Consider the following 24,221-nt stretch of genomic DNA (forward strand, 5'->3'; position numbering starts at 1 on the left):
CAAAACTTTTCAAGCTGTTTATCAAGGAGGCACGTTGATTTCGCTGAGATACGGGGCGGTGCTGTGTGTGCGCCATTGGCTTAACTTGAAGCTTAGGAATGCTAGAACTAGTAGAGTGAAACAGACACATGCCAATTATGTATTAAGTAGAGTAAAGTTATGTGCGTAAACTTTAGTATGAAAGAGATCAAAGACAAGAATGTGGAAATTCTGTTGTGATAATTGCGGTTGATGTTTGTTACTGTGCGGGAAGAGAAACTGCTCCACCTTAAAGGTGGAGCTTGAGTGACCCCCTAATTTCTCCATTCAGTGGAAGGTGCTCGCGGCCACCGAGCACATAATAGCGCAAACATGCGGGCCTTCATCCTTTTTGAATGAATTACGTGGCTTAACTATGCACTGATACGGTATTTCAATATCAGCGCAGTCGAGAATAGGCGCTGTTCTTTACAGCAACCTTCTCTTCTTAATGGCATTAAGTGAGAGAACGTTGCTGTAATTTCATTCGCAATCAATTGCTAGTTTCGCCCAGTAATTTACTTTTATTACAGACGCTAATCTTTTGAACAACATTTGTCACCAATAGCAAAAATTCTGCAAATTTTGAACACTCGACAAAACAACCAGGCTATTAAAGTGTCGACATCTGCGCAGATATTAAGATAGAACGAAGTACAACAAGGACAGCAAGTCCGCGTTTGACTTCGGTTTTCCGTTCTCCCTCTCGGAGGTTGATCAGAATTGATAACTTTCTTTTCGGCTGGACCATTAATATCAGCTGGTCTAAACAATGCTGCATAAGAACAATACTTGATCCAGCTCATTTCGAAGTGGTAGTATTCGTGCACCATTACGTTCATCAGTCCTCAAAACTGAAACACGTATTATGAGTCAGGAATTGTCGTGCGTTCTATGATATTTATAAAATTTTTGCATTCTGTCTGCTGCCCAGTTCGTGAAAACATTACGGCTGCCTTTGCGTTTAGTACGCATCTGCAGTGCAAAACACGCGAAATGCACCACGATGCACAATTTGTACATTTCAAATCACTAGATATTTTCTATCACGTAGTTACTGGATTTTTAAATGCGTTCGTACATTCGACGACGGTTGTTGTTTTGGAGGGTTGATCTGCAATTTGGATCTTCAGGTTCTTTCGATGCCTCGCCTCCGATATCAGGACTACAACCCAGATAGCTGCGCCGATAAGGTTGAGGGATCCACAGATCACGAAGATCCAATCGTAGGCACCAACTCTGTCTCTGAAGAAACCTGCAAAAAATATGATCTCGCGTGGTCACAACCCATCGACAAAGCTTTGAAATCCTTTCTGGTGAAGGAGAACAAAAAGAAAGCAGTGAACGGATTTAGTGGGGAAGATGCGCAGGCGAATAACTTAATCCTAACTCCACGCCACCCGATATCCCACTGCACGGTGTTATAATACTGAGGTTAAGATAATCTTTTTTTTTTTACAGCTCGGCCGTTTCTTCTTGAAGCCTACACCTCTGCTTTCATCTACAAGCATGCAGTTTGTAATTCCACCTCTGAACATATATTGGGCTCCTTTGGCCATTATGCTACCGACTACATTCACACCGTGTCAATAGTGTACCGTGTGCGCTCTGCTACTTTCTCTCTATTAGTTTTCAGTTCCCATAAATAAATTATTCGATTCAGGCACAGACTACCAACAAAGAGCGCACGCTAATCTGTTTTTTTTTCTCCACACAAGTGATATGTCCTTCTCTGTACTTTAGTCTTGCAGCTGTTACAACCAGCAAATAAGATTTTATTTGAATCTCCCAAAAGAAAAGTATTCCCAAAATATCGGGGTGTCTAACGACGTGTGAAGAACACGTCCACGGCAGTCTTTTGCAACTTGACGTTTCAAATTTATGGAGGCGTTTCCTGCAATTTGAACATGGACACCCTTAAAGGCAGACACAACTATGTCCTTTGTAACCAAGGAACAAGACAGTGACTTGGCCCTTATATAAGGAGGCCAGAAATAGGCGGCCCGAGAATGCCGAAATATTCAAAAGTACTGTCCAGTCGCCGCAGTGGCTCGGGGTATATGCTGCTCGGATGATTTACCGAAACACACGGGTTCAGTTCTGGTCTCAGCGGTCGTCTTTCAATGGAGGCGAGATGTTGGAGGCCCGTATGCTGTACGATGTCGGTGCAGTTTAAATATACCCAGGTGGTCGAAATTTCCAGAGCCCTTCTGAACGGCGCCCCCATAACTACAGTCGCTTTGGGACGTTAAACCCCCATTAATCAAACGAAATATATTTTCTCGTCAGGACAAAGGTTGCTAACACCAAAGGAGACATACATTGATGACAAGATGAAATTAGCGTTAAGTGTAATAGAGAACGTCTGTAAGATGTTCGGTAATTAGGAAAGAATTTCATCTAGGCACATTTCAAGGTACGTTCCTTTCCGCAAACCGAGAGGTTTTAGGGGCCAAACACTTCTGCTTTTGTTTTTTTCGTCTGAAATGCTTTCTGGAGAACTTCACAACTGCAACTACTGCTTGTGTTATTAAATCAACCAATGATTAGGGATTGCAGCTGAATTCTGGTTTTTAGGGCATTAAAAGCAAAGATAAAGCACTTTCAGATGTAGGGAGCCTCCATATATGAATGAAAATTAATCATCACTGAAAAAATTATTTTAATGATATACGATAGAATTTTGTTACGGAAGGGTAATATGTAATTTCATCTAGCTACAGTCATGATGCGAGCCACGCAGCAGCAGAGACTTCACAACTGATTTCCACCAGTCATGGATCTAGGAGCGACGACATCTCGAAGCATAGGGGTGTTTTGGCATTTCGTCTCAAAGGAAATGAACCCATCGTGAGCGAGTTTCAAATATCTTTGATGTTCACTAGAAGCAACTAGTTGCTGTTACGTCTAAAGATGGTCTAATTCTATATCTTTTGCTTAATAATGTCCACTTTTGTTGACTTTTTTCCTAATCAGGCGAAGGTTTCATTTCATTTCAAATGTACGATAGTCATTTTAAAGTCTGTATGGTGGCGTAGGCATGTTTCAAGTTTAGATCGAAATTGTAAATTATTAGCAATAATAAATGTGCATTCAGTGTACAACTGACATTTTAAAAGCAGCTCCTGCCTTGTTTGGGTGTTACGGAGCATGGGTATCCCATTTGTCGCGTTTTACTTTTCGCTTCGCGTTCTGATGTATGCAACCTGTTACTGCCGGCTCAGGAGGATGCAGTGTGTAAAGCTTTCTTTAAAGAGCTTTTCCACCCTGCCTAATCACCTTTTCTGCAAGTCATCTGACTTGATTGTATACCTGGAGCTGCCATACGGCTTTGAACATGAACCTCTGCAAGTGAACCGCCACTTCCAGTCTTATTCGGCAGCAGTATGAAGCGTTAAATTTATTCCATGTCCGGGGACTGGTGTGCGGGCACGGAAGTACACATTTCACAACTTGTGAGCAGTTATACCACCGAAAATACGTGCTTTCTTCTACAAATATTTCCCCTTGACTGCGTCGTAACAGCCGCCCATTCATTCTATTTCATGGTTCAGTGTTGGTAAGTACCAGAAACGCGCACTATTAACAGCTCATTAAGGCCAATGCAGCTACGGTGCAATGCACTGGTGTCTTTAATTAGCCTCCAAGAAAAAAAATTTTCCTCACTGAAAGAAAGTACGTCAGCGTATGGCGGCCAACACTTCTGAGAAACCAGTTCGTATTTGTACCTTTGTATCGCCAAAGGTTTCCAGAGCACATTTCACAACACAGCAGTCAGAGTACAGTGAAGGTTGTGATTTTTGACGTCACCGGCGTTTTCCAACAGTGGTAGAGAACACTTCAGCATTTCCAGCCTAAAATGCAGCATTTTCGTAGAATATGAATTCAGTGTGATGCAAAAGTCTTTGTGTGACTTAGCCGGTCTTAGAGCCCAATATTATCTATGTAGCAGGCTTAAGTGATATGCCCTTTAAGAACCTGTGTATACGCGCTGGATAGGCAATGGTCGCTCGGTGCCTAAGCCATTTTTTAGGCTTAGCAAGGTCATATCTAAATATAAGAGCCACAGAGAAGCATTTTTACGGACGCTTACTTCTAACTCCATCGTCCGCGTTGAGAGAATTTGCTGCATGTTTGTGGCCAACACAATATCGAACTCAGTGCGGAAACTTCTTGCGGAACTTTGCTCCTTGGTATCGGACCAACTTAAATATATAAACTGTAATCTTGATCTTATACTAATAAGATGCCAATATATTTGGTAATTCTTTTTTTATGTTCATTTCACACTCATAATTCAGTAGCCAAAGTGGCTACAAAAGTAATGTTCTCATGAATAGGGTTCTTCAAAGAGGCCTTTACTGATCATGCTGCGTACATTAGTTAATTTATTTATTCAAGCACTCCTGTTGAGGTGCCACGTGGGAGAATAGACAGTAGAGATTCTGTGATTTTTGACATAGCATTCTTTGGAACACAAACCAAAATGGCCGAGATGGTGTCTCAGACCGCTGACCAATCGTTCGACAAGAAATCTTGACTTCGTCTACGTATAGAAAAAGACAAGTCCTCTTGTCGAAGCCTTGGATAGGAGTCTGATCCTCCCCTTGACCGTTGTTCATATTGTTTCCCACGTGTCAATGCACTCCAGAATATGCCATTGAAATTTAGCAGGTACATACCTATGAAAGAAGGCTTCACAAATGACAGCAGTCCTGCAGAAGCGATGATCATTCCAAACGACATAGACAATCTTTCGAGTCCAAAATAAGACACCAGAACCATGGGGAAAATGACCATGCCAATGCCGACAAGAAAAGCTATACCCAACACTGCACTAAAGATTAGCCCTTGAGTGGAAATTACTGGGAGCAGAATAAGAAGAATGCCGCCGCCGCTCAATAACAGCAGCATAGAGGCTTTGCTCCCAAGTAAGCCACGATCAACAGCGACTGGGATCACGAGTCTCCCTACGACTTCGGCGACTGCTCCCACTGAAGTCATTGTCACAGCGGTGGACACAGGTAGCCCTCGGTCGATAGCGAAGTCGACAAATAGCGCTACATAGCACTCGAAGACGAGACTATATGCGATGAAACCGTACATGAGGAGATAAAAAATAGGGTCTTTGAAGACCGTGAGCCCATACTGCAGAGTTTGCTCTTTTCTTTCAGTGCTGGAGGCTGTGGAGTTTCCGGCCATCCCTTGGTTTTGGTTCTTACTATTCCTCCACCTTGGAGTACGCGGAAATAGGCTGAATGCGAAACCGTTCATGAGAACCGCTCCGAAGATGAGGAGACAGCCACGCAAGCCGTAAATTCCGGTGAGGTACTCGAGTAGCTTGGGAAACACGAACAGGCCCATGGTGACGCCCGTGTAGTTGATGCCAGTGGCGAGTGCCTTGTGTTTGTCGAAGTGCTCGCTGATGATCGTGGGTGCAACGATGAACACCATTCCGGTGCCGATGGCTGCGATAGAGAATTTGTAAAAAATTAAGCAACACCAGGTAAGGACCACTGTGGTTTGTATTTTTTGGATGACAGCATTAAAATCGTTCTTTTGAATGGAGCGCATTAGTGTTAAGTTTGGCCCACGTTATAACAGGTAGCCGTTGACTGGACTCAAAGAGAAATTACAGCAGTTTTTTGTGCCATCATCAGTAAGAAGGTAAGTGTATTTTAAAGAATAGCGACGCCATAATAATGTTGTTTACTAGATTTCACAAGCTTAGTTTAACCAGTAGTGTTTAAAGCGGAGACTCTTTTATTCAGGCAATGTTATTTTTCCCCAGGGCTGAAGCTGATACTACACAATGGCCCATTATTTATTATTGATTTATTGTCACTATAGGTACACCTTCAATATAAAAAGCTGAGCGGATCCATAGCCAAAGGCTTGTACATGATTCATACACAAGTGTATGAAAAAGTAAGACAGAGATGGCACGCACGAACTCAAGACCACACACTAAACATGAAAATCAAGTGTTCACCCGTCTCTTCCAGCTGTCTCATAAAAATAAACAAAACGAATATTCATAGCAACGTTGCATAACACTGCCATGCAGATAAACGGATACAAGATCATAAGGTAAATAATACGCACTTCATACACCACCATCAAGAATACACTGCATAGTCCACATTGCACTCATACTAATTATTACGGCTAAAGCACACAACCAGTGAACAAATGACCTTCACTTATAGTTTGCAAATTACATGATTAAAAATTCGGCGCCAAAATATATTTGTTCAGGGTTAGTGCGTTACAACTGGAGAAAGCAGGAAGATTGCCTACGAGGAAGATCATTCCAAGCTTTCACACCAGTGTACCTCAGGAGCCGGTGGCCATAGATGTTATGAGAGGGAGGTATTAAAAGTTTGCCTTCGGACACAGCGCGTGAATTTCTATGAGCTATGAGGTGAAGGAAATGTAGTTGACGGAAGGGGAGTCGGGCTGTGTATTACCCTCTATACCAGTAAAGTGGAGCGGTAACCACGCAGTTTAAGTAAGGGCATTATTTTAGAGTAGATAAACAGCGCTCCCGTCGGGGCGACAGGTAGTGCCGAGTGAACAACCCGTGAAGCTCTCTTTCTGTAATATTATGCGAGGTTCAAGAAATGTACGGTATGTAAATCCCCAAGCTTCAATGCAGTGTGCGATATGTGATTGAAAGATACAAAAATAAATTGTTCATAAAGGAGTCTTATCAAAATACTTACGTGCTTTTGACAGAACGAGGGTGTATAAATACGGTTTTTAGTATAATTCAGAGTCCAATGTAATGCCTTGGTAAGGAACTGTTAACGCTTGTTGCATTTCTTTGCTGTCTAGCTGTATATGGCAAGGCAGCATATTCCTGCGCCTGTAAACTGATTTGAAGATAATGTATTTAGTTCTGTCAAAATTCAAAGACAGGTTATTTGACAAAAACCAATCATTTAAATACTGAAGCTCTATTTTTTTAATGAGTTCCACTTGAGTTTCACATTTAAAGGTCACTAAAGTAGCTGTATCGTCGGCGTACGTTACTGCGAGAGCGCTAGTCAAACAATCCGGCAAATCATTTATATATAGAACAAAAAACAAAGGCCCCGGAACTGACCCTTGTGGCAGCCCGATTCGAATCCGCAGAAGGCCAGAAGCTTCTTCGTCAACAATTACGCTCTGTTTACGATCGCACAAACAGCTTTTAAAGAAATGGAGAACTACACTTCTAAATTCACATCTTTCGAGTTTCGGACACTAAATCTACAGTATCAATTTTTTTTGTAATATCTAAAATACTCCTATTGAAATTTCGTAGCTATCAAGGCCCTCATTAATACTTTCACATAGAGATAAAATAGCAGTCGTCGTTGACCTGTTACCTCGAAAACCGTGCTGGTTAGTGTAAATAAGGTTATTCTTCTCTAAGAAGAGCTTTATACGACAAACTAGCAATTTTTCAAACAGAGTACTAAGGTAACTAAGAGTCGAAATTGGTCTATAATTTCTGAGCTGATTAGGTTAACCATGTTTAAAAAATGGTATAACTTTGGTAACCTTTAACGCATCAGGGTAGCTAGCAGGATAAAATGCTTTATGTATTAGTGAGGCCAAAGTTGACCCAAGTGTATTGATGGTGCCCTTAAAAAGTGATATAGAAATTTCATCAATGCCCAACGCCTTTCCTGACAGAATTATTTAACAGTACTTATGACCCCATCAACAGATCCATATTCGTAGACGAAACAGGATTCTTTCCGCGTTGGCATAATAACGTTAGTATTTACTGGTTCAGTGGGCTGTAGGTCGTTGCCTACTTGTGATAAAGATGAAGTGTGGCAGGTGCGCTGCACGCACTCGCGGCATGGGAGAAGGGAAGACGACGAAGTAGAGCATACAGATCGGCTCGGCCGTATGCTACGTGTGCTGTTTAATTGCTGATTAACATTTCTTACCATTCGACGCTACATGGATAAACTGAGTCGGCAAAAGTGGCGTGACTTTTGTTCTACGCTGGATGTGCGCCAACCAGTAACCAACATTTGGCGGATAGTTAGAGGTATGCGCACGCCACTTCAACAACTCCACCCCTTCGCTGCACTCTCCCTTCACGAACAAAAATCTATAAAAGAAGTCTCAGAAGAATACTGCAGGCTACTGTCGACAGGGTCAGGGCATTCGACACTCTCCGCAGATGGTAAAACAGGCATCCCAAAGGCGGCAGTGCCAGCGTTAGACCTGCCTTTCACAATGGAAGAACTATCCACAGCTATCGCGGAGACAAACAGACACACGTCTCCGGGTCATGATAAGGTGACCTATGACGCCATTGCTAAGCTACCCCACACCTCCCGTCTTCGACTTCTGGAGTATTACAATTCTTCCTGGATGGCTGGTGAGGTCACCACGGAATGGAAGCTGGCAAAAATTGTGCCCGTTTTGAAGCCCTGTAAGCAGCCAACAAGCTACGCATCATTCCGGCCCATTGCCCTACTGAGCTGCGTAGGTAAGCTCATGGAGCGCATGATCTCCAAGCGCATAATTTGGTTCCTAGAAAGCCGAAATGAGTTCCCCCAAGAAATGAACGGGTTCCGTCAAAACAGGTCGGCGACTGACAATATCATCGCCCTCGTCTCATCACTTGAGGAGTACCTTCATGCTGGGTACATCCCGACAGCCGTTTTCCTAGACATCAAGGCCGCCTTTGACTCTGTCTTTCACCATGCAATACTCGCCGCCTTTGCCAGTCTTGGCCTTGGAGGAAGGCTATACAAGTGGATTGGGCATTATTTAAAAGAACGGCAACTTTTTATGACCACTCCAGACGGTCCAACTCGCTTTCACGCAGTGGAGAGGGGCGTACCACAGGGAGCGGTGCTCAGCCCTCTCGTTCAATATTGTCCTTATTCACATAACAAGAAACCTTCCGCGAGGGGTCCGCATAACAATTTATGCTGATGATATCTGCATCTGGACCGCATCACGTTCGCGCTATATTACCCAGCAACGTCTTCAGAGAGCGCTATTGCACGTTTCGATGTACCTGGCTTCCAGAGGTCTTCGTCTATCGCCAGAAAAGAGTGTTGCAATGGCGTTTACAAGAAAAACGATGACCCGATATCCGCTGCTCCTAGGCGGACGATCGCTGCCATATGTACGATCTCAGCGATTCCTGGGTGTTGTAATCGACTACAATCTGTCATGGTCACCTCAGATCAAAAAACTCCGCCAGAGGATTACTGCAGCATCGCAAGTGTTCAGGTTCATGGCGGGAACAAGGTGGGGTCGCAACTGCCGATCAATGCTTCTGCTTGAAAAAGCCTACGTTGAAGGAACCTTGCGCTACTGTCTACCAGTGCTTCAAAGATTATCTACATCAAGCAATAAGACTCTCAATGCCGCACGGAACAACTGCCTGCGAATATGTCTTGGCCTACCAAAAGGTTCCTCTGCGTCAGGAACAGTAGCGGAGGCAGGATGTCTCCCACTAGAGGTGATTGCCGCCCAGGAAACTATGCGTACCCATCTCCGCCATGTCCTGCAAGGGAAGAAGCACTTCCTACACCGCGTCCATCTAACTCACAGCAACTCTAGCTTTGGCCAGGCAGTACAGCTCATGCCCCTTCCTACTATTAATCAGCCACAGAAGCTACTACCTCTGGCCTTTCCTCCATGGACACTCTCTTCTCTAAAGGTGAAGAAGTCTGTTTCAGGTGTGAATGCAAAGAGCCGCATGCCACAGGCAGCGATTCTGCAAACTACTCTAGCCTACTTAACGGAGGAATATACGCAGCACATCCATATCTTCACCGATGGTTCAACTACTAAAGAAACCTCTTCTTGTGGCCTTTATGTGCCCTCAACAGACCATGCCCTTTCTTACCGGCTGCAGCGGAGGACATCCTCTACGACAGCTGAGCTTCACGGCATTAAGGAAGCTGTTTCTTACATCCTGCGCCGAACCGCCGGCCGTTGGGTTATCTTCACCGATTCAAAAGCATCGCTGCAGATCCTCGCCAACCTGCTGAAGAAAACGAATCACCAGCCAGTTTCCCTCGACATCGGGTATATACATCATTTAGCTGTTGCCGCAGGCCACTGCATAACATTTCAGTGGGTACCTGCTCACTGTGGCATTCTGGCTAATGAAAAAGCAGATGAAGCGGCCCGTAAGGGCCATCAACATCGAAGATACATTCGAACTTTTTTCACAAAATCGGATGCGTCCCAAATGGCTAAAAGTTTTGCCTACGAAGAAACGTATCGGCTTTGGAGTTTGCCGACACATCAGTACCAATTTCTTCACTCAATCGACCCACATCTTAGATCAAGACTCTCACCCAGAATTCCTCGACAACTGGAAACACTTTATCACCGACTTCGTCTGAATTCTGCATATACAAACCGCTTGCGATACCGTTTTGGACAAACGAACAGTCCGCATTGTGACAATTGTGCCGCGGTAGAAACTGTGGAACATATCCTACTTGTGTGCCCTGCGTATGCTAACGAGCGTGCGTACTATGAACATTGCATGCAGAAGCTCTGCCCAGTGCCCCTAACAATGGACAAAGTTTTAGGTCCCTTAGCCTGCTTCAGGCAACAGAGACTTGCAATGAACTTTCTTTTTTCATATTTAAAAGACATTGGACATCTAGATAAGCTCTAAATTCACTTGCACGTTACCTTCATGCATTCTTCATGTAGAGAACTTCGTCAGCCCATTTGTCGGACTATGCGCTCCATCATTCCATAGGTTACATCAATACTCGCCATTGCATCCTTAATACCCATTTCATGGCCGCATTTTATCTTCGTTTTTTTTTTCTTTTACCTCTTCCACGCTGCTCTCCTACTGTCTTTTTCTCCCAAATTCCCCTTCCTACGCAGAGTAGCATGCCAGCGATTTTTAAACGCCGGCTAAATTCTCTGCATTTCATTAAAGAGTCTCTCTCTCTCTCTCTTTACCATATAACGCTACTGAGCAGAAGTGATTAAAGCGATCAACAGTGGGAGTTGTTTGTGGAGAGTCGTCGGATGGGGGCAGTACACTTTTACAGACAGAGGGTTGAATAAGTGAATTGATAATAGTCCAGATCTTTTTAAAATTATTAGCGCACTTATATAATTCACCACAATGATAAGACATCTGCAACCTCATCATGCTCACAGCTTTATTTCTATAGGTACGATACTGCATGCTATAGTATTCATTACCCCTATTCTGTTTTATTTTAAGAAGCCAATGATCACGTTGCTTCATAACATTTAGTATAGCAGGTATCACCCAAGGACTTATTGGTTTCATATAGTATTCTTTTTTATAGTACTCATTTATTTTGCTTTTCGACTGCTGGACTAAAGCTGACCGATTTGATCTGGGTCGCCGTGGCGGTATTTCGGTGGAGGCGAAATACAAAAACATCATTCCGTTGCGCGATGTCGGCTCACGTTGAACGGTATAAATTAACTCCGTCACCTACACTGCGGTGTCCTTCATAGACCGTGTTGCTCCAGGGCACTAAAGCCCACAATTTAGGATTTTATAATTATGTTACAGGGCTGCGCTGCATTTGTCTTACCATGTACAACGCCCAGTGTAAAGGTGATCAAGCCAATGCTTGTGGCGAAGTAACTGACGATGGCGCCTATGCTTGCAGTAGCGGCTCCCGCTATGATCACTGGCCTTGCAGTGAACCTGTGAGCCACGGGACCTGTTATCAACCCTGGAAGGAAATACAACAAATATTATTGGTGCATGCTGTAAGCTCCCATTCTCCTGATTTTTGAAAATCCAAATGTGGAAGATAACGCCAATAGACAATAGCAAAAACAACAAATTTTACAGCTCATTATATTTATCTTAATAGACGAAAAGGCTGCTGAAATATTTGCTTAGAGACGTATTTTGCGTCGAAGCCCAAGAGGTGGTCAACAATGAAGATGTGGATAGTGTGGATAGTGTATGTGGGTAGTGTGTAGCATATTATAGTATCTAAAATTTTTTTCACCATCAATATGTAATTTTTTGCCTAATATCGCAACGTTAAAGCCCATAGAAAAGTATGTTCAAACCCGATCCACTGAAAAATGGACACTTCCACGTGCTAGAACAGATTATGGCAAACAAGCACTTCATTTCTTTATACTTCATGTTCTAAGCAGCTATGGATCTAGCCAGCTTAGCATGTGTAACCTCCGATCACATGATTTAAAAGTGTACTTTGTAAATAATATTCCATAAATACTTTTCATATATTGTAGTTTGTGTATGTATCGGTGTCCTTTTCCCATTTGTCATCAACCCACCAGTGTTTAACTTTCAAATGCATTTGTTCATTTGTAATGTTTTTTTTCTAGTTTTAAAACTGCTTCTCTGTGTAGCAATCGGTTAAATCGTAAATATCAATTTCTATAGTGTGCTCGTATGCGACCTGCCACCTTTGTATGTATGTGTTTATTTTATTTATTTATTTTTGTAACGGTTCTTAGATGAGCCACAGGCATTTTCAAGCTCTTTTCTTTAGCTTTTGGCATGTGACTTATTCTAAAGTCTGTATGCACATTTTTGAAATAAAGTGAAATAAAGTAAGTAAGTATTTCTGCCGCTGCGACAATGAAATCGAAGTTGCGTTTGGTTTGCTATAATGACGCTCCTCAAACAAATGTGTTCGCGCACGGATGCCATGCAGTGAGCTTTGTGGTGAAGGATCACCCGACGACCGTCTAGTGTACATCCAGCTCCGTTCACACCTTCACGTGCAAAGTAGTCCACTAAACTGCAAGTTGGAACTTGATAAACGCGTAAACGTATGTCACTCAGCTGCCATGTACAATAAAGTAATACTGATGTCGCGCGTGCAAATGGCTGTTAAAGTCTATTGGTGAGCGTCTTCCTGAAAATGGCAGCATCCTATGAGCTAACTTGGCTGAACAATGCTGAACTTTGTTCAAAATGGCCGCTTATACCCTCGGGTCTGTGCGCTCGTTTGCCGGTGACGGCGAACATAGCTACGCGACGAAGGAGCATTGGTCTAATTCAGCCGCAAGCGAAGGCTATCTGTTCACGCTGCCTTTGGTTCAAAACGCGCACGTCATATTTTGTCTCCCTATTCTTTTAGTTCACAGCCCGACGGAGAGTGGCACTTTACGCCAACTTCTGGGCCGGCGAGCTCCTTATGTTACCGCGTCGAAAGGCCCGCGTGTTCACAACGCGGAGTCGCGGGTTTATGGCCAAACATTTTCTGCAGCCCGTGTATGCTTCGAAATCTCCAAAATACAGTGATGGCCTTTCTCTGGGGCGGTACCTCCTCAGCGGTAACTGATCTTAAAGCAACACAGCATTTCAAAGCGTGAAAGGGTGCATGTTCTCGCTTAGCTGCGTTCAGCAAACGTTTTGATATAACAGGTTAGTTTTGTCAGTGGTATGGGGGCCTCGATCTTTCATTGCGTGGTCGTGAATAGGCATGTTAGATGGTTATTTTTGGCTTCATTGATGGGAAGATAACAATACTCCACACGTCTATTTTCATGAATTACAATTAGATGTGACAGCTTTGTGAGCCCTATCTAACAGAACGGGTTTCAGATTTTCATGTTGTTGGCCTACGCAATTGGATTATTCTTTTCCTGTAAGGGGCTTGGCCGCAGACATTCCATTCATTTCGTGGTAACTGTTTTCACTCAGCACTCTCTGATTATATTGATGACGCTGAGGTTCATAGCCGGTGGGCTCTGTTGTTCCTTAGCTAAGGCAGAATTTTTGTATGAATAGAAATTCAGAGCTCCCGTTATTCCGCACTTGCTACAACCTATTCATGTTCTTCCTCGCTGGCTTTTTTCTCCTGTCCTATTATATCAGTGATAATTCTAGCTTCCATCTCTTCAGCTAACCTTGCCAAGCCTATGAAGCAATGACGCCTATGAAGCCTATGAATATGAAGCGATGTGAAATCGATCACTGAAATCTGTAAAACAAAAAGGTGTAAGATTTACTTTCCGCCGCTGCGACTTTCATTTTTCACCCTCATCTGCCATGTCTTTCCTACACTTAAGCCCACTCACATCCCACCGGAAAACTGAGCCCATAAAACTTCGTCACTCAATAGTCCATTCTGCTAATTGTCTTTCAGAGGGTAAGCATATCTCGTTTTGAAAATTGCCTGCAACAAGGAGCCATCACGATCTTTATATCCAACCTTTTTTGCCCGTACTAACGTTTTCAAATACAGCTTTTTTTTTCGTGTACTGTAGAGCGTTGGAACGCTTTGCATGCCAACGTTCGTGCATTACCAATTTCTTATCTTGCGTCGGCAACTGAGTCGTAGCATTGTATGGTGTTGTTTTCAGCCCTTATATTGGTAATCCTTGTTATGTACCCTTTTATACATGGAATTGTTGCACATTTTATATAACCACTCCTGCTATAGCCACTAGAATGGGGCTGCAGTATTTTCAAGTAAATAATGAATTCGTAGAATCGTTTTAACATCCGGTAAGTGTTACCCAACGTCAGTGCGTATACATAGTAGCTTGCAGATTTAGGGGGATTCCCTTAAATGTTTGACCAGAATCTAACCCTCTATACCGTATGTATATAAATACTAATAACTTGTTTCATTCCATCAATACTGGGGTAACCTCGAGAAGAAAGTCGCTTGAGGAAGAGGGTTTGCAAGACTAACAAGAAATATTAATGTCTCCTTTTAATACGGAGAAAATAGGAGGCTTTTTCTCACCAGCGAGGTATACGACAGCACCCATGACCATAACAGGCCACGAGCCATCGCTCTTGTTTGTCTGGAAGGTTTCCTGTATGGCGACGAAGAGGAACCCTGAAGAACGCCTCCCCGCCATTGCAAAGAAGCTGGCCAGCGCGCAGGCCCCTGCGGAAGGTAAAAACAGAACGCAAGCAGCGTTTTTGCCCCTCACCACCCCTAGCTTGCCTTCTTATACAAGCTAATCATGGGAACGTACGAATCTACTTCCATAAAAGTTACCCCTCAGAAAACTGTTACGGTGATGGACGTATCTATGTTTCGATTATTATTGCCTGCTGTACGCGTTACGATGCCTTTCATTCAGAATTCAAAATTAATGCCGTGCAACTTTGACCGAGAAGCGGTTCTCGGTATCCTAATTTCCAAAGCGAAATGCTCAGGTAATACTAGCTTACAAAGGTTTTCATCAACTACGCATAATGGAAAACGGAGGGAAAGTTTTTTTTTTCAGTTTCAGTTTTATTTCCAGAAAAAATTCTGGTGGGACACCTCAGCTAAAACCTGCTTTCGTCAGCTTGACGAGGCCCAGGGCCCAGCGTACGACCGACCACCTTCGTGCAGTGCTACTAGCGCCATGGCCATGAAAATGACAACAAAATTAATTTTAGTGCGAAAGCACTCATACGATCGTCAGAAACGAGGAAAATTTTGCCTGCGCATCTTGCTAGTTTATTTTGCTTGTGCATCTCTCGTTGCCATATCAACTGCGACACCAAGCGGCAAGAGTCTATAGCCCAAACCAGCCGCGAAATTTAACCTTGGTCGATATGAACCAAACTCGATGTGCAACCAAAATTTGGCGTGCCCGGCACACTCGCGGCGTCCGAGCTTTACCCTGGTCATTTCCGACAGTTTAATACTGGCCACCCCAGAAAAGTTGTTCATAGCTTTACGATTTGCGTAATCTCGTTGCTCTGATGTCCATTGTGGTGTCAACATTCACGTCACCGCGTTTTCGTACGTTACACATCGGTTCAAGTTGAGTTAAACATTGGCTAATTTTTGATCAAAGGACATCAGCGTGCGACACGCCTGGCCTCGGTTCCCAGTATGCAGCCCACAGCCTAATAACGGCCGAGGACCCAGTTAGTCTCCAAAGGCTTCCGCCTGCTTGAAGCTTCGAGTTTCCTCCTGCAGCCCTCGAAGCGTGAAGATTCTTAGCTCAAGCTTGGTATGACGCGTCCTGTTCGAGGTGTCTGTTCAAACCTGATATCACGATGCGGGGTTCAGTTTGTTAAAATTTAAAGCCCTGTGACATTGCTTCTAAACTTCACTGCGTACCAGGTAATGCCTCCCCAGAGTTCCAACTCGTCCGAACTTAAGATGATGTTGTGTCCTACCGATACAATGGCAATCCACTTAGTCTCAAAGCTGTTCGCAAAGGCTTTATATATGTACCCACGGCTCCGGAGCAGCAATTCTTACTTGGCGAAATATTTTTCGTTACCACGGCGTATACACGGCCGAGGACTCTTTAAGACACTTCGACGTTGGTGAGCAATACCTGCTTACGTGGTGGTATAGCTGTTACACATTTAAAAATTAGTCAAGTCGTCTTCGTCATTTAAAATTTCAGGTTGGCCAGGCACGTTTTTTTTGTATATGTGATCCCCTATTTATGCTGGTTGATACAGATTCTCCCAGCTCACCTTTGTTGAATTGATTCAGCCTAATGGTCTCATTAGAAGGCCTTCTAGAATTGATTACTGTTGCTTCTCATGCGGCCTGTTGCCGTCTTGCGTTAGCTTGGACATTGTTTCCTCAAGCTTCTCCTGTTCCACTCAAAGCAATGAAAGATACTATCAAATATATTATTATGGAGTGCGCAATATGATAAGGCGGTTGGATAGCTAGACAGGATTTCGGCAAGCTGTCTCAGAAGACAAATTACCTGACTAGAAAACGCCAAAATATAAAACCTTGCAATCTAAGGTAGGGGATAGACCTTGGAAAACTATCCAAGTTAATCAATGAGAGTCAGGTAACCGACATAAGAAATTATAATATGGAGATAATAGACAGAATAGCTATGCGGGCGAGTTGGTGATATTATGCAAAAAACAGCGCGAACAAACGGGGACGAAAGGAAGAATACACGTATTAGCGCACGGCTCGGAGAACATCTCAATTCATTAGAAACTAATGGATCCACTAATCTAGTTGATCATTGCCGAGAGTGTCAATCCTGCCTTCCGTCCTTGCATTGTACTGACATTTTGTACAAACACCCCGACCAGTTGACCAGGAAAATCATCGGGGCGTATAATATGGCAAAGAAAGCAAGATTGTGTGTCAGCAAACCATCCCTGCTCCTGCGTGACTGTGAGGTTGCATATCTGGATATCACTTAGTAGCACATCCGTTCTGGTTTTGGTGTTATTTGTTTTCTGTTTCCTTTATAAGCGTGTTTCTTGTGATTAAACTTTAGTTGAGAGTCAGCGCTTGTTTCTGTGTATTCTTCATTCCGTCAGCGTTTGTTCGCGCTGTTTTTTGAATAAAGAGATAATCGAGCATGCTAGGAGGCACGAAGATACATTATATGCTGGCAAGATAAAAGGAGAGATTGGCAACAGACATATATTCGGGGCAAGAGATTGAGAGCAATATGTTATCATCAATATGGATGACATAGTAAAAGTAGTCCAGGGTTCCACACAGATCAGTGCACTAGCCGATATAATCAGGTCAGTAATGAGAGAGGCAGAAGTGGAGAGCAACTGGATATCAGGAGAGTAAAGGAATAGGAATTAAAGAAATATTTTGTTAGAAAAAAAAGCCTACCTTGTATACGCAATGCTTCTTCACCGTAAGTGCACCGAAATGTCGAAAAAACGCTGAAACATTATCTACCGACTAATCAGTTTGGAGTCAGTTTTGTAGAACGGGTTGACTAAGATAATCGCTTATGGAGTCAGGAGAAGCGTAAAGTTCAGTCAATAAAAGGAGCTGGCAGGCTTTCTTAAAGGCTTCTCGCCGATAAATAGAATTCACAGTGTCAATCACATGATAGAGAAATCAGTAGTATAATCAACCCCAACCTATGGGATTCATATATTGCAAAAATCCATTTCAAGCCTGACCAGTCATACAGGCATTAAGGCATTCGGGTGTAGAAGAGAATTATGTAGAAGTACTGCAAAATATCTGTAGCTGCTGTATGCATGGTATTCTTTAATAGAGACAAATAAAAACCGAAAGAAGGCCGCCAGGCATGGATTCAAGGTATCTCTATTGCTATTTACCGCATCTTTATAGCTAGTATTCAGACACCTGTGTCGAAAGCAGCTGGAGTTGAGAGTTAATGTAGAATTCCTTAGTTATCTGCGATTTACTGCTGACGCTGCCTTGATAAGTAACATTGGGGCGAAAATACAATGCCTGATCAATCACTTAGGCAAACAGTGTCTCTAAAAATTAAAACGTGCAAAATTGACCTTTAATGGCCTCGGAAGGTTACAGCAGTGTGCGATAGGTACTTAAGCCAGGTAGCACCTCAGATCGGGATAACGAAATTGAAATAACAAGGAGAATAAAAAATTGGCTGTGGTTTAACGCTGTTTCACCTAAAGGAATCCGAAAGCACGTTGATTCCTCCTCGCCTTCGTCTGTGTTCTTGGGTTCTCCTTAGCTTTATCCATAGCGAGACTGTTCAGCCCAGCCGAAGGAATCACCTCCTCTCTCGGATTGAGCGCTGGCGAGAGGGAGGAGCTAGCGCTCTCTATTGCGCTGCTAGGCGACTGCGAGGGGGCGGAGCGAGTTGCTCTCGCGTTGCTGTAGGGCATGGAGGAAAAAAAACTAGGAGAGAGTGCGCTCAGCCTCTGCAAGCCATTCTCCTCTGACGCCGCTGCCGAGGGCCCTTTTGCGCACTGGCTCTTGGGAAATAGGCCCTCCACAGTTACTAGACTGGCAACCAGCGGTGTTTTTTAGTGAACGTCCGTGCTCCGATGTAGCGCAGAAGCGCAGCGCCAGTGTTGCAGCTTTGGCGGAATGCGTACCGAGCTTGAGGTTGTCTGAAGGCTCCGCGTCTCAACACTTCTGTTGATTACACTCGAGTTTTTGGGTGCACTGCATAAAACTGCAGGTAAACTTTTTATCAAAGGGTGCGGCTGCGACCTCGATCGTCACTGTTCAACTGTGGTTCATAAAGAGAATGGAGAGGAATTCCTTTCGTCGTTATACACACATACAGAGCTTTTATTTCAGCGCATGCTATAAGCGGAGAACTCGAGAGTAGGCGAAGAAAACGAGCCTCTAAAAAAGGGCACAATGGCTTCCAGAGCGCTCGCGGCGGACGGACGTGTTTAACGAGCACTCCGGCGCGCTGCGCAAGATTCTGTTTCTCGGGCAGGCGGACTTCGGCCCGCCCATGGGCCCGCCGTTCTCCGCTGTTCTCGAGGCACAACTCGCGCCGAATACGCTCGCGCACATACGCGGTTCCGACGTGAAATGCAGCAGTGAAGTATTTCTCTCTCTCGCTGTCGAGAGAGAGTGCCGGCGGCTTTACGTCTGCCCCTGCGCGGGATATACCGGCCACTGCGCACAATTACTAACAAAAAGAAGTGAACTGTATTTACATAGCCGCGCGCACGTAACTTCCTGTCTCGACTAATCGCGCGCGCGGCACACTGCACTGGCGGCCAGGGTGGGGTGCCTGGCCGCGTATACCGTACGAGGTAGCACCCACGGAGCGTTCGGGTCACGCGTGCACTACCTGGCGAAGAGCAAGCGGGAAGTCAAGCCCGCCTGCTCGATGAACGCACAGAGGCTCACCATTGTTCTGTCATGGGTGCTCGCACTGCCGCGCGGCCACAGGAGCGCTTCGAGACTGTCCGGTATGATTCCCAGCGCCCTGTAGACTGCAGAAGCGGCACAGCGAAGGAGCATGTGGTCTCCACTGCGCCGCAGTCATCGCACGCGTCGCTCGGGGGTGGTGGCCGCTGCGGCGAGCGAGCAGTTTGCGCTCACCACGGAGCCGTCAGTGAACACAAGCAGATGGTTGCGCAGTTGCTCGTAGAGCGAGAGAGCGAAACCGAAACTGAAATCCGACTAAGAGCTACCGCTGCCTTGTCACGTGAGGGCCTATTTCCCATGATGCTTTCCATTATATTTTTTATGACTAGGCTTCAAGATTGTGACGTCGTGCTCCCTCCTAGTTTTTCCTTCCTCCATGCTGTAGGGTGCCTCGATGCGCCCTCTCCACCGCTCCGTGCGGCGGAGAGGGCGAGCGCATCGCGGCACCCTAGCGTTGCTGGGCTACGGCGCGTCATCTGCTAGGCGCGGCGGCGGCTCAAGGTCAGCGTAGCTACGGCGCGACGGCGGCCACCCCAGGTCTCGCTTTGGCTGTCGGAGTGTTGCTTTCGCAACAAAATGAGGTACACGAGGTTCTCTCAGATTATGAATGGCACTTTTCCACTATGCTTCAAGAGAAAACAGCTGTATATTATCGACACTCGCCTATGGAGCAGAAATGTGGAGGCTAACCAAAAGGGTTCAGCTTAAACTGAGGACAACACAGCGAGCTATGGAACGAAAGTGATAGAGTAATATTTAGAGACAGGAAGATGGACGAATGCGTCAGAGAACAAACGCGGTGTCAGTGTCACCCTTGTCCGAAACCAAGAAGGAATGTGCTTGGGCCGGGCACGTACGTATTACGAAGGCAAGGTAACCAGCGGTCGTTATGGGTAACAGAGTGGATTCCAAGAAAAGGCAAGCGTAGCAGGAGGCTACAGAAAGTTAGTTGGCCGGATGGCATTAGGATGTTCGTGGTGATATGGCGTCCGATAGGATGGTCCGTCGTGAAGCCATTCTTTGGTGGAAACCTAGTGTCGGTGTCCTGGTTTTTGCGCTTTATAAATTCTTCTACTTGATATTTTGAAAAGCTTTTTTTGTAGCGGCGCAAGGGAACGCTAAGGAATGTGATTTTATTCTTACAAAATCACAGATGGCCTCTAAGACACAATGTTACGAAACAGGTTACGAGGGGAGTATACGTCTCCCGGCACTCGCACCAGCGGTAACATTATTGGAGATCACGGTGCAAGGCTGATGGTGATGGGCTAGGGCGATAAAAGGAAAAGCCGCTGCCACCCGTCAGCAATTCACGTCTTGCAGTGCTTGATTCTGAGACGAGCGCAATCGATAGGCGCGGCCACGCCAAAAGTCCCTAGACGCTCGCTATGAAAAGAAGTGCCCTCTTCGCACCCGAGACGGGCGCGCCCGGACGCTTTAGCAGACCGTGTTTGGCGTATTTCCAGGTCTTCACTGCCGCTATGTGAGCCTAGCCTCAGGTTTGCAGTCAGTAAGGATGTAATACGGAAGCAAGGACCCAGAGATGTTCAGGGCGCGCTCGCCGCGCCAACGAAGACACAGCGCCCAGCGTTACGATTAGCCGTTCATAGGAAAGAAGATTGCGGCATGCCCAGGGGAGCCCGCCTATAAATGGCGAATGCATTATTTCGGCAAGTTCATGCAAACGAATTGAAGGAAATACAGAGAGAAAAAATTTGTTTTTAAGAGATTAATTCGAAGGAACCGCGTGGTCGGGACTCCTAGTCCAGGGCTCCGCTGGCGGCAGCTGCCTTGCGGACTAGCTGGATGATCCAGCTGATGATCCAAAACACCAGTAATCCAAATTCTCAACTTTCGCAAATCAGCGAGAAAGCAGTGGGCGCTATCTTCTCATTTTCTATCCACTGACCGTACCGTGCTGTGCTGAACCAGAAGCTGTGCTGCATCCAAAGCAACGAAAGTTCATGCTGCCAGCAAAAACCAGTTAATCAGATCTGTTGCGTTCTTGTAGCATATAAACATCTTTCTTTTCACTTTGAGAAAAGCTGTCCAGAAAACCAGGTTTATATCTGATTAGGTCAGGTGAATAATTTCTGTATTTATTTTGAATCTATTGAAGTGTAAATATATTTAAATTGTGCTTCCGAGAAGTTGACGCTCTTAGCAACCAACCGGGAAACCCTTGAATGTTCTCCGAGGTTTTTATAGCATTTTAGCCCCCAAGGCCCTGCCGGGGCCCCATCGTTTCTTCTGCAGTTCATTGCACCTTTTAAGAGATCATCGGCTGCTCCGCAGCAAGCGTCGGAACAAGTTTTGTGAAGTTGTTTCGGTGCTGCGAATTATATTTGGCGCGGTTGTATTGTGTCATCGCCACTGTTGTGTGACGAAGATGCAGACTGCTATAAAAGTGAACAGTCTGTTCGAGTGACGTTTCCAGAGTGAGCCCATGAGTTTGCAAGACGGTGAGGCAGATGTGGTTGGCGTAGGAGACTAGGCACATAAGACCCAAAACAAAGGGATTGCTCCCCATGTAAGAGGCATAAACGGAGCATCCTCGTGAAGTAGAGAAGGCACCACTTAATACGCAAATTATAGCGCGCTCTGCAACCGCAATCGGACGTAATTTTACATCTTTCTCGAGCTTTCGGAGGCGTAGACGGGCAAGAATTTTTTTCACACTGCGTTGACCTGCCAGATGTCCACCAAATTTTGTGACAGTCATTAAGCTTCGTCCATGCAAGGCGCTAATATAACTCAGCAACCAGAGCATGCACAGGAGCTGCGTACACTAGCGGCAGCGCAGTGATTCAGTACGCGAAACTCGACGTGATGTCCTGGCATCTCCTTAACTGCGTAAGGTATCCACGAAAACAGTGCTTGGAATTACAGAGACACAAGATCTAAGAGCAAGCGCTACGTTAAGATGATGCTGCGAAGCTCTGTCAAGAGTGTCAAAGAAGTTCCTCTGTGTGCGAATGAGGGAGCGACAGCCCTTGTCAAGGAACTCCTGTCTGCGCGATAGCCAAGCTTTTTGTTTTCAGCTCCTAATGCAACAGCTGGAAAGGGAGACATCGTAAGCTCTGCAACGTGAGAAAAATTAAGAGAATTTAAAACCAGAAATGAGTGGCACTTAAGCAAATATGGCAAAAAAAGTTGCACTGCGAGAAATGCTTTATCAAGCACGTAGCCACTTACCTGCCACAAGCCAGCTGTGAACGCTGTCTGGACCGTGCTGGCGAACCCCAGCGCCCCATTTCCATTGACTCCACTGTCCATCCTTGGGCATCCTGGCTTCCATTCCAGTGCGGAGCTCGGGGTTCCGGGAAGAAACATCGAGAATGTCTACGCTCTAACGGTTCATACCATGGTAAGACTTAAAGACCCTATAGGTGGTGAACTGACATGAAGACCAGAGGCTTTGCACACATTCAGTCAATCAATGCCTCTTGAGAAATACAAATGCAGACATGCTTACAGATATTATTCACCAGGAGGTCCCAATGCGATGGCTTTGAAGAAGCTAAACACGAATTTAAAATTCATAAATTCCGGAGAAAATATTTCTACCATGCACAATCTGACTTGTGCATCTCCGTGGGGTCGGTGATGGTGATAAATTTTAATCTGTAAAGTGTTTTGCACCCCATTAAGTGGAAGGGGCCCTTAATCCAGTGCCATGGCCTTCGTTTTCTGAGGCTCCGAGTTTTAAGTTTTTCGGTGCGGCTTGCGTATGTTGGCAAGCCCTGTCTTTAAGACGCTTTCCCCGTACTGCACTCGTATAGGGGAGCGAAGAATGTAGGAAATTATATCCAAGGCATTGATGAGGGCACGTTTGTGCCGTAGCTTCTACTTGGGGCTTCCAGTAAACCCACGACTGTTTTTTAAATAAGCTTTTTTACTTAAAACGATGCCTTCTGCAGCATTGTAGTCCCAGTGATGGCGGAAATTAGGAAAAAAGTTGATTCTTGCTAAATAGTACGCCAGTTAACTAAGACCTGCTAGTAATCCCGTGAACATCAGTCTTGAGGCGTGTGGTTCATGCCCGTTATTTGTTGTGGGCCGTTAGTAATAACCCTTTCTGTATGTGCAGTTTCGGACACGCTGTTAAACCGGGCACTGTTTTTCTAAAAATTTTGACAAACTCACGCGAAAGTATGCATGCTATCAGAAAACTCGTATTTAGCGAAAACTAGGACAAGAGGTTCACTCTCCGATGTGCAGTTGACTGTAAGGATGGCGACTGCTGCAATTGTTCTGCATGTCAGAAGAGAACAGTTCATGAGAGCTGAACACGGCGTGCGCAGACGCCGGGTTGCCGCCTGTTTGTGTACTGATGTGTTGCGAAAACTGCCCAGCGGTACTCTTAGGGTGGAATGTGAAAGGCCGCTGTGATCAGAAGTAATCGTTTCCAGCACTTCCACCAAAGCAAGAGTCTTATAGGCGGTCCTGCCCTGCTTTACTGAAAATCTTAGAAGGTCCGAGCAGAATCGGGTATACTCGGGGAGAGAGGAGCAGCTCCGCACTAGCTTAGCGTCGCCGCTCACTTCTGAAAATTTCATGCATTCTAATATATCAGCGTGGAGCGCTCGTTCAGTCATATATTCCGCGATTCTCAATCAGGCTTTAGACGAAAAAACACAA

The 24,221-nt window shown here is 45.0% G+C and overlaps 1 protein-coding gene across 1 annotated transcript; it reads right to left on the reverse strand.

The window, feature by feature from the left end:
* Window positions 1-982: 982 nt before the first annotated feature.
* Window positions 983-22,878, reverse strand: LOC149361755 (monocarboxylate transporter 2-like). The gene is made up of 6 exons (XM_089568147.1): window positions 22,776-22,878; window positions 14,748-14,894; window positions 11,592-11,735; window positions 4,701-5,486; window positions 1,100-1,273; window positions 983-993 (listed from the first exon to the last, which is right to left on the reverse strand). Exons 1-6 carry the CDS (start codon window positions 22,876-22,878, stop codon window positions 983-985), a joined length of 1,365 nt encoding a protein of 454 aa, XP_089424273.1.
* Window positions 22,879-24,221: the final 1,343 nt, after the last annotated feature.

This window comes from Amblyomma mixtum, chromosome 2 (genome assembly GCF_055824585.1).
Source record: "Amblyomma mixtum isolate Tamu chromosome 2, ASM5582458v1, whole genome shotgun sequence".
NCBI classification, from domain to species: domain Eukaryota; kingdom Metazoa; phylum Arthropoda; class Arachnida; order Ixodida; family Ixodidae; genus Amblyomma; species Amblyomma mixtum.

Bases quoted from the DNA above. Each gene is read 5' to 3' on its own strand.
- LOC149361755 (XM_089568147.1), bottom strand. From the start codon at position 22,878: ATGGAAGCCAGGATGCCCAAGGATGGACAGTGGAGTCAATGGAAATGG. The intron at 11,736-14,747 runs GTGAGAAAAAGC...ATTTCCTTCCAG, and splicing joins TGCTGTCGTATACCTCGCTG to GGTTGATAACAGGTCCCGTG. The intron at 1,274-4,700 runs GTATGTACCTGC...TATTTTTTGCAG, and splicing joins TGTGAAGCCTTCTTTCATAG to GTTTCTTCAGAGACAGAGTT.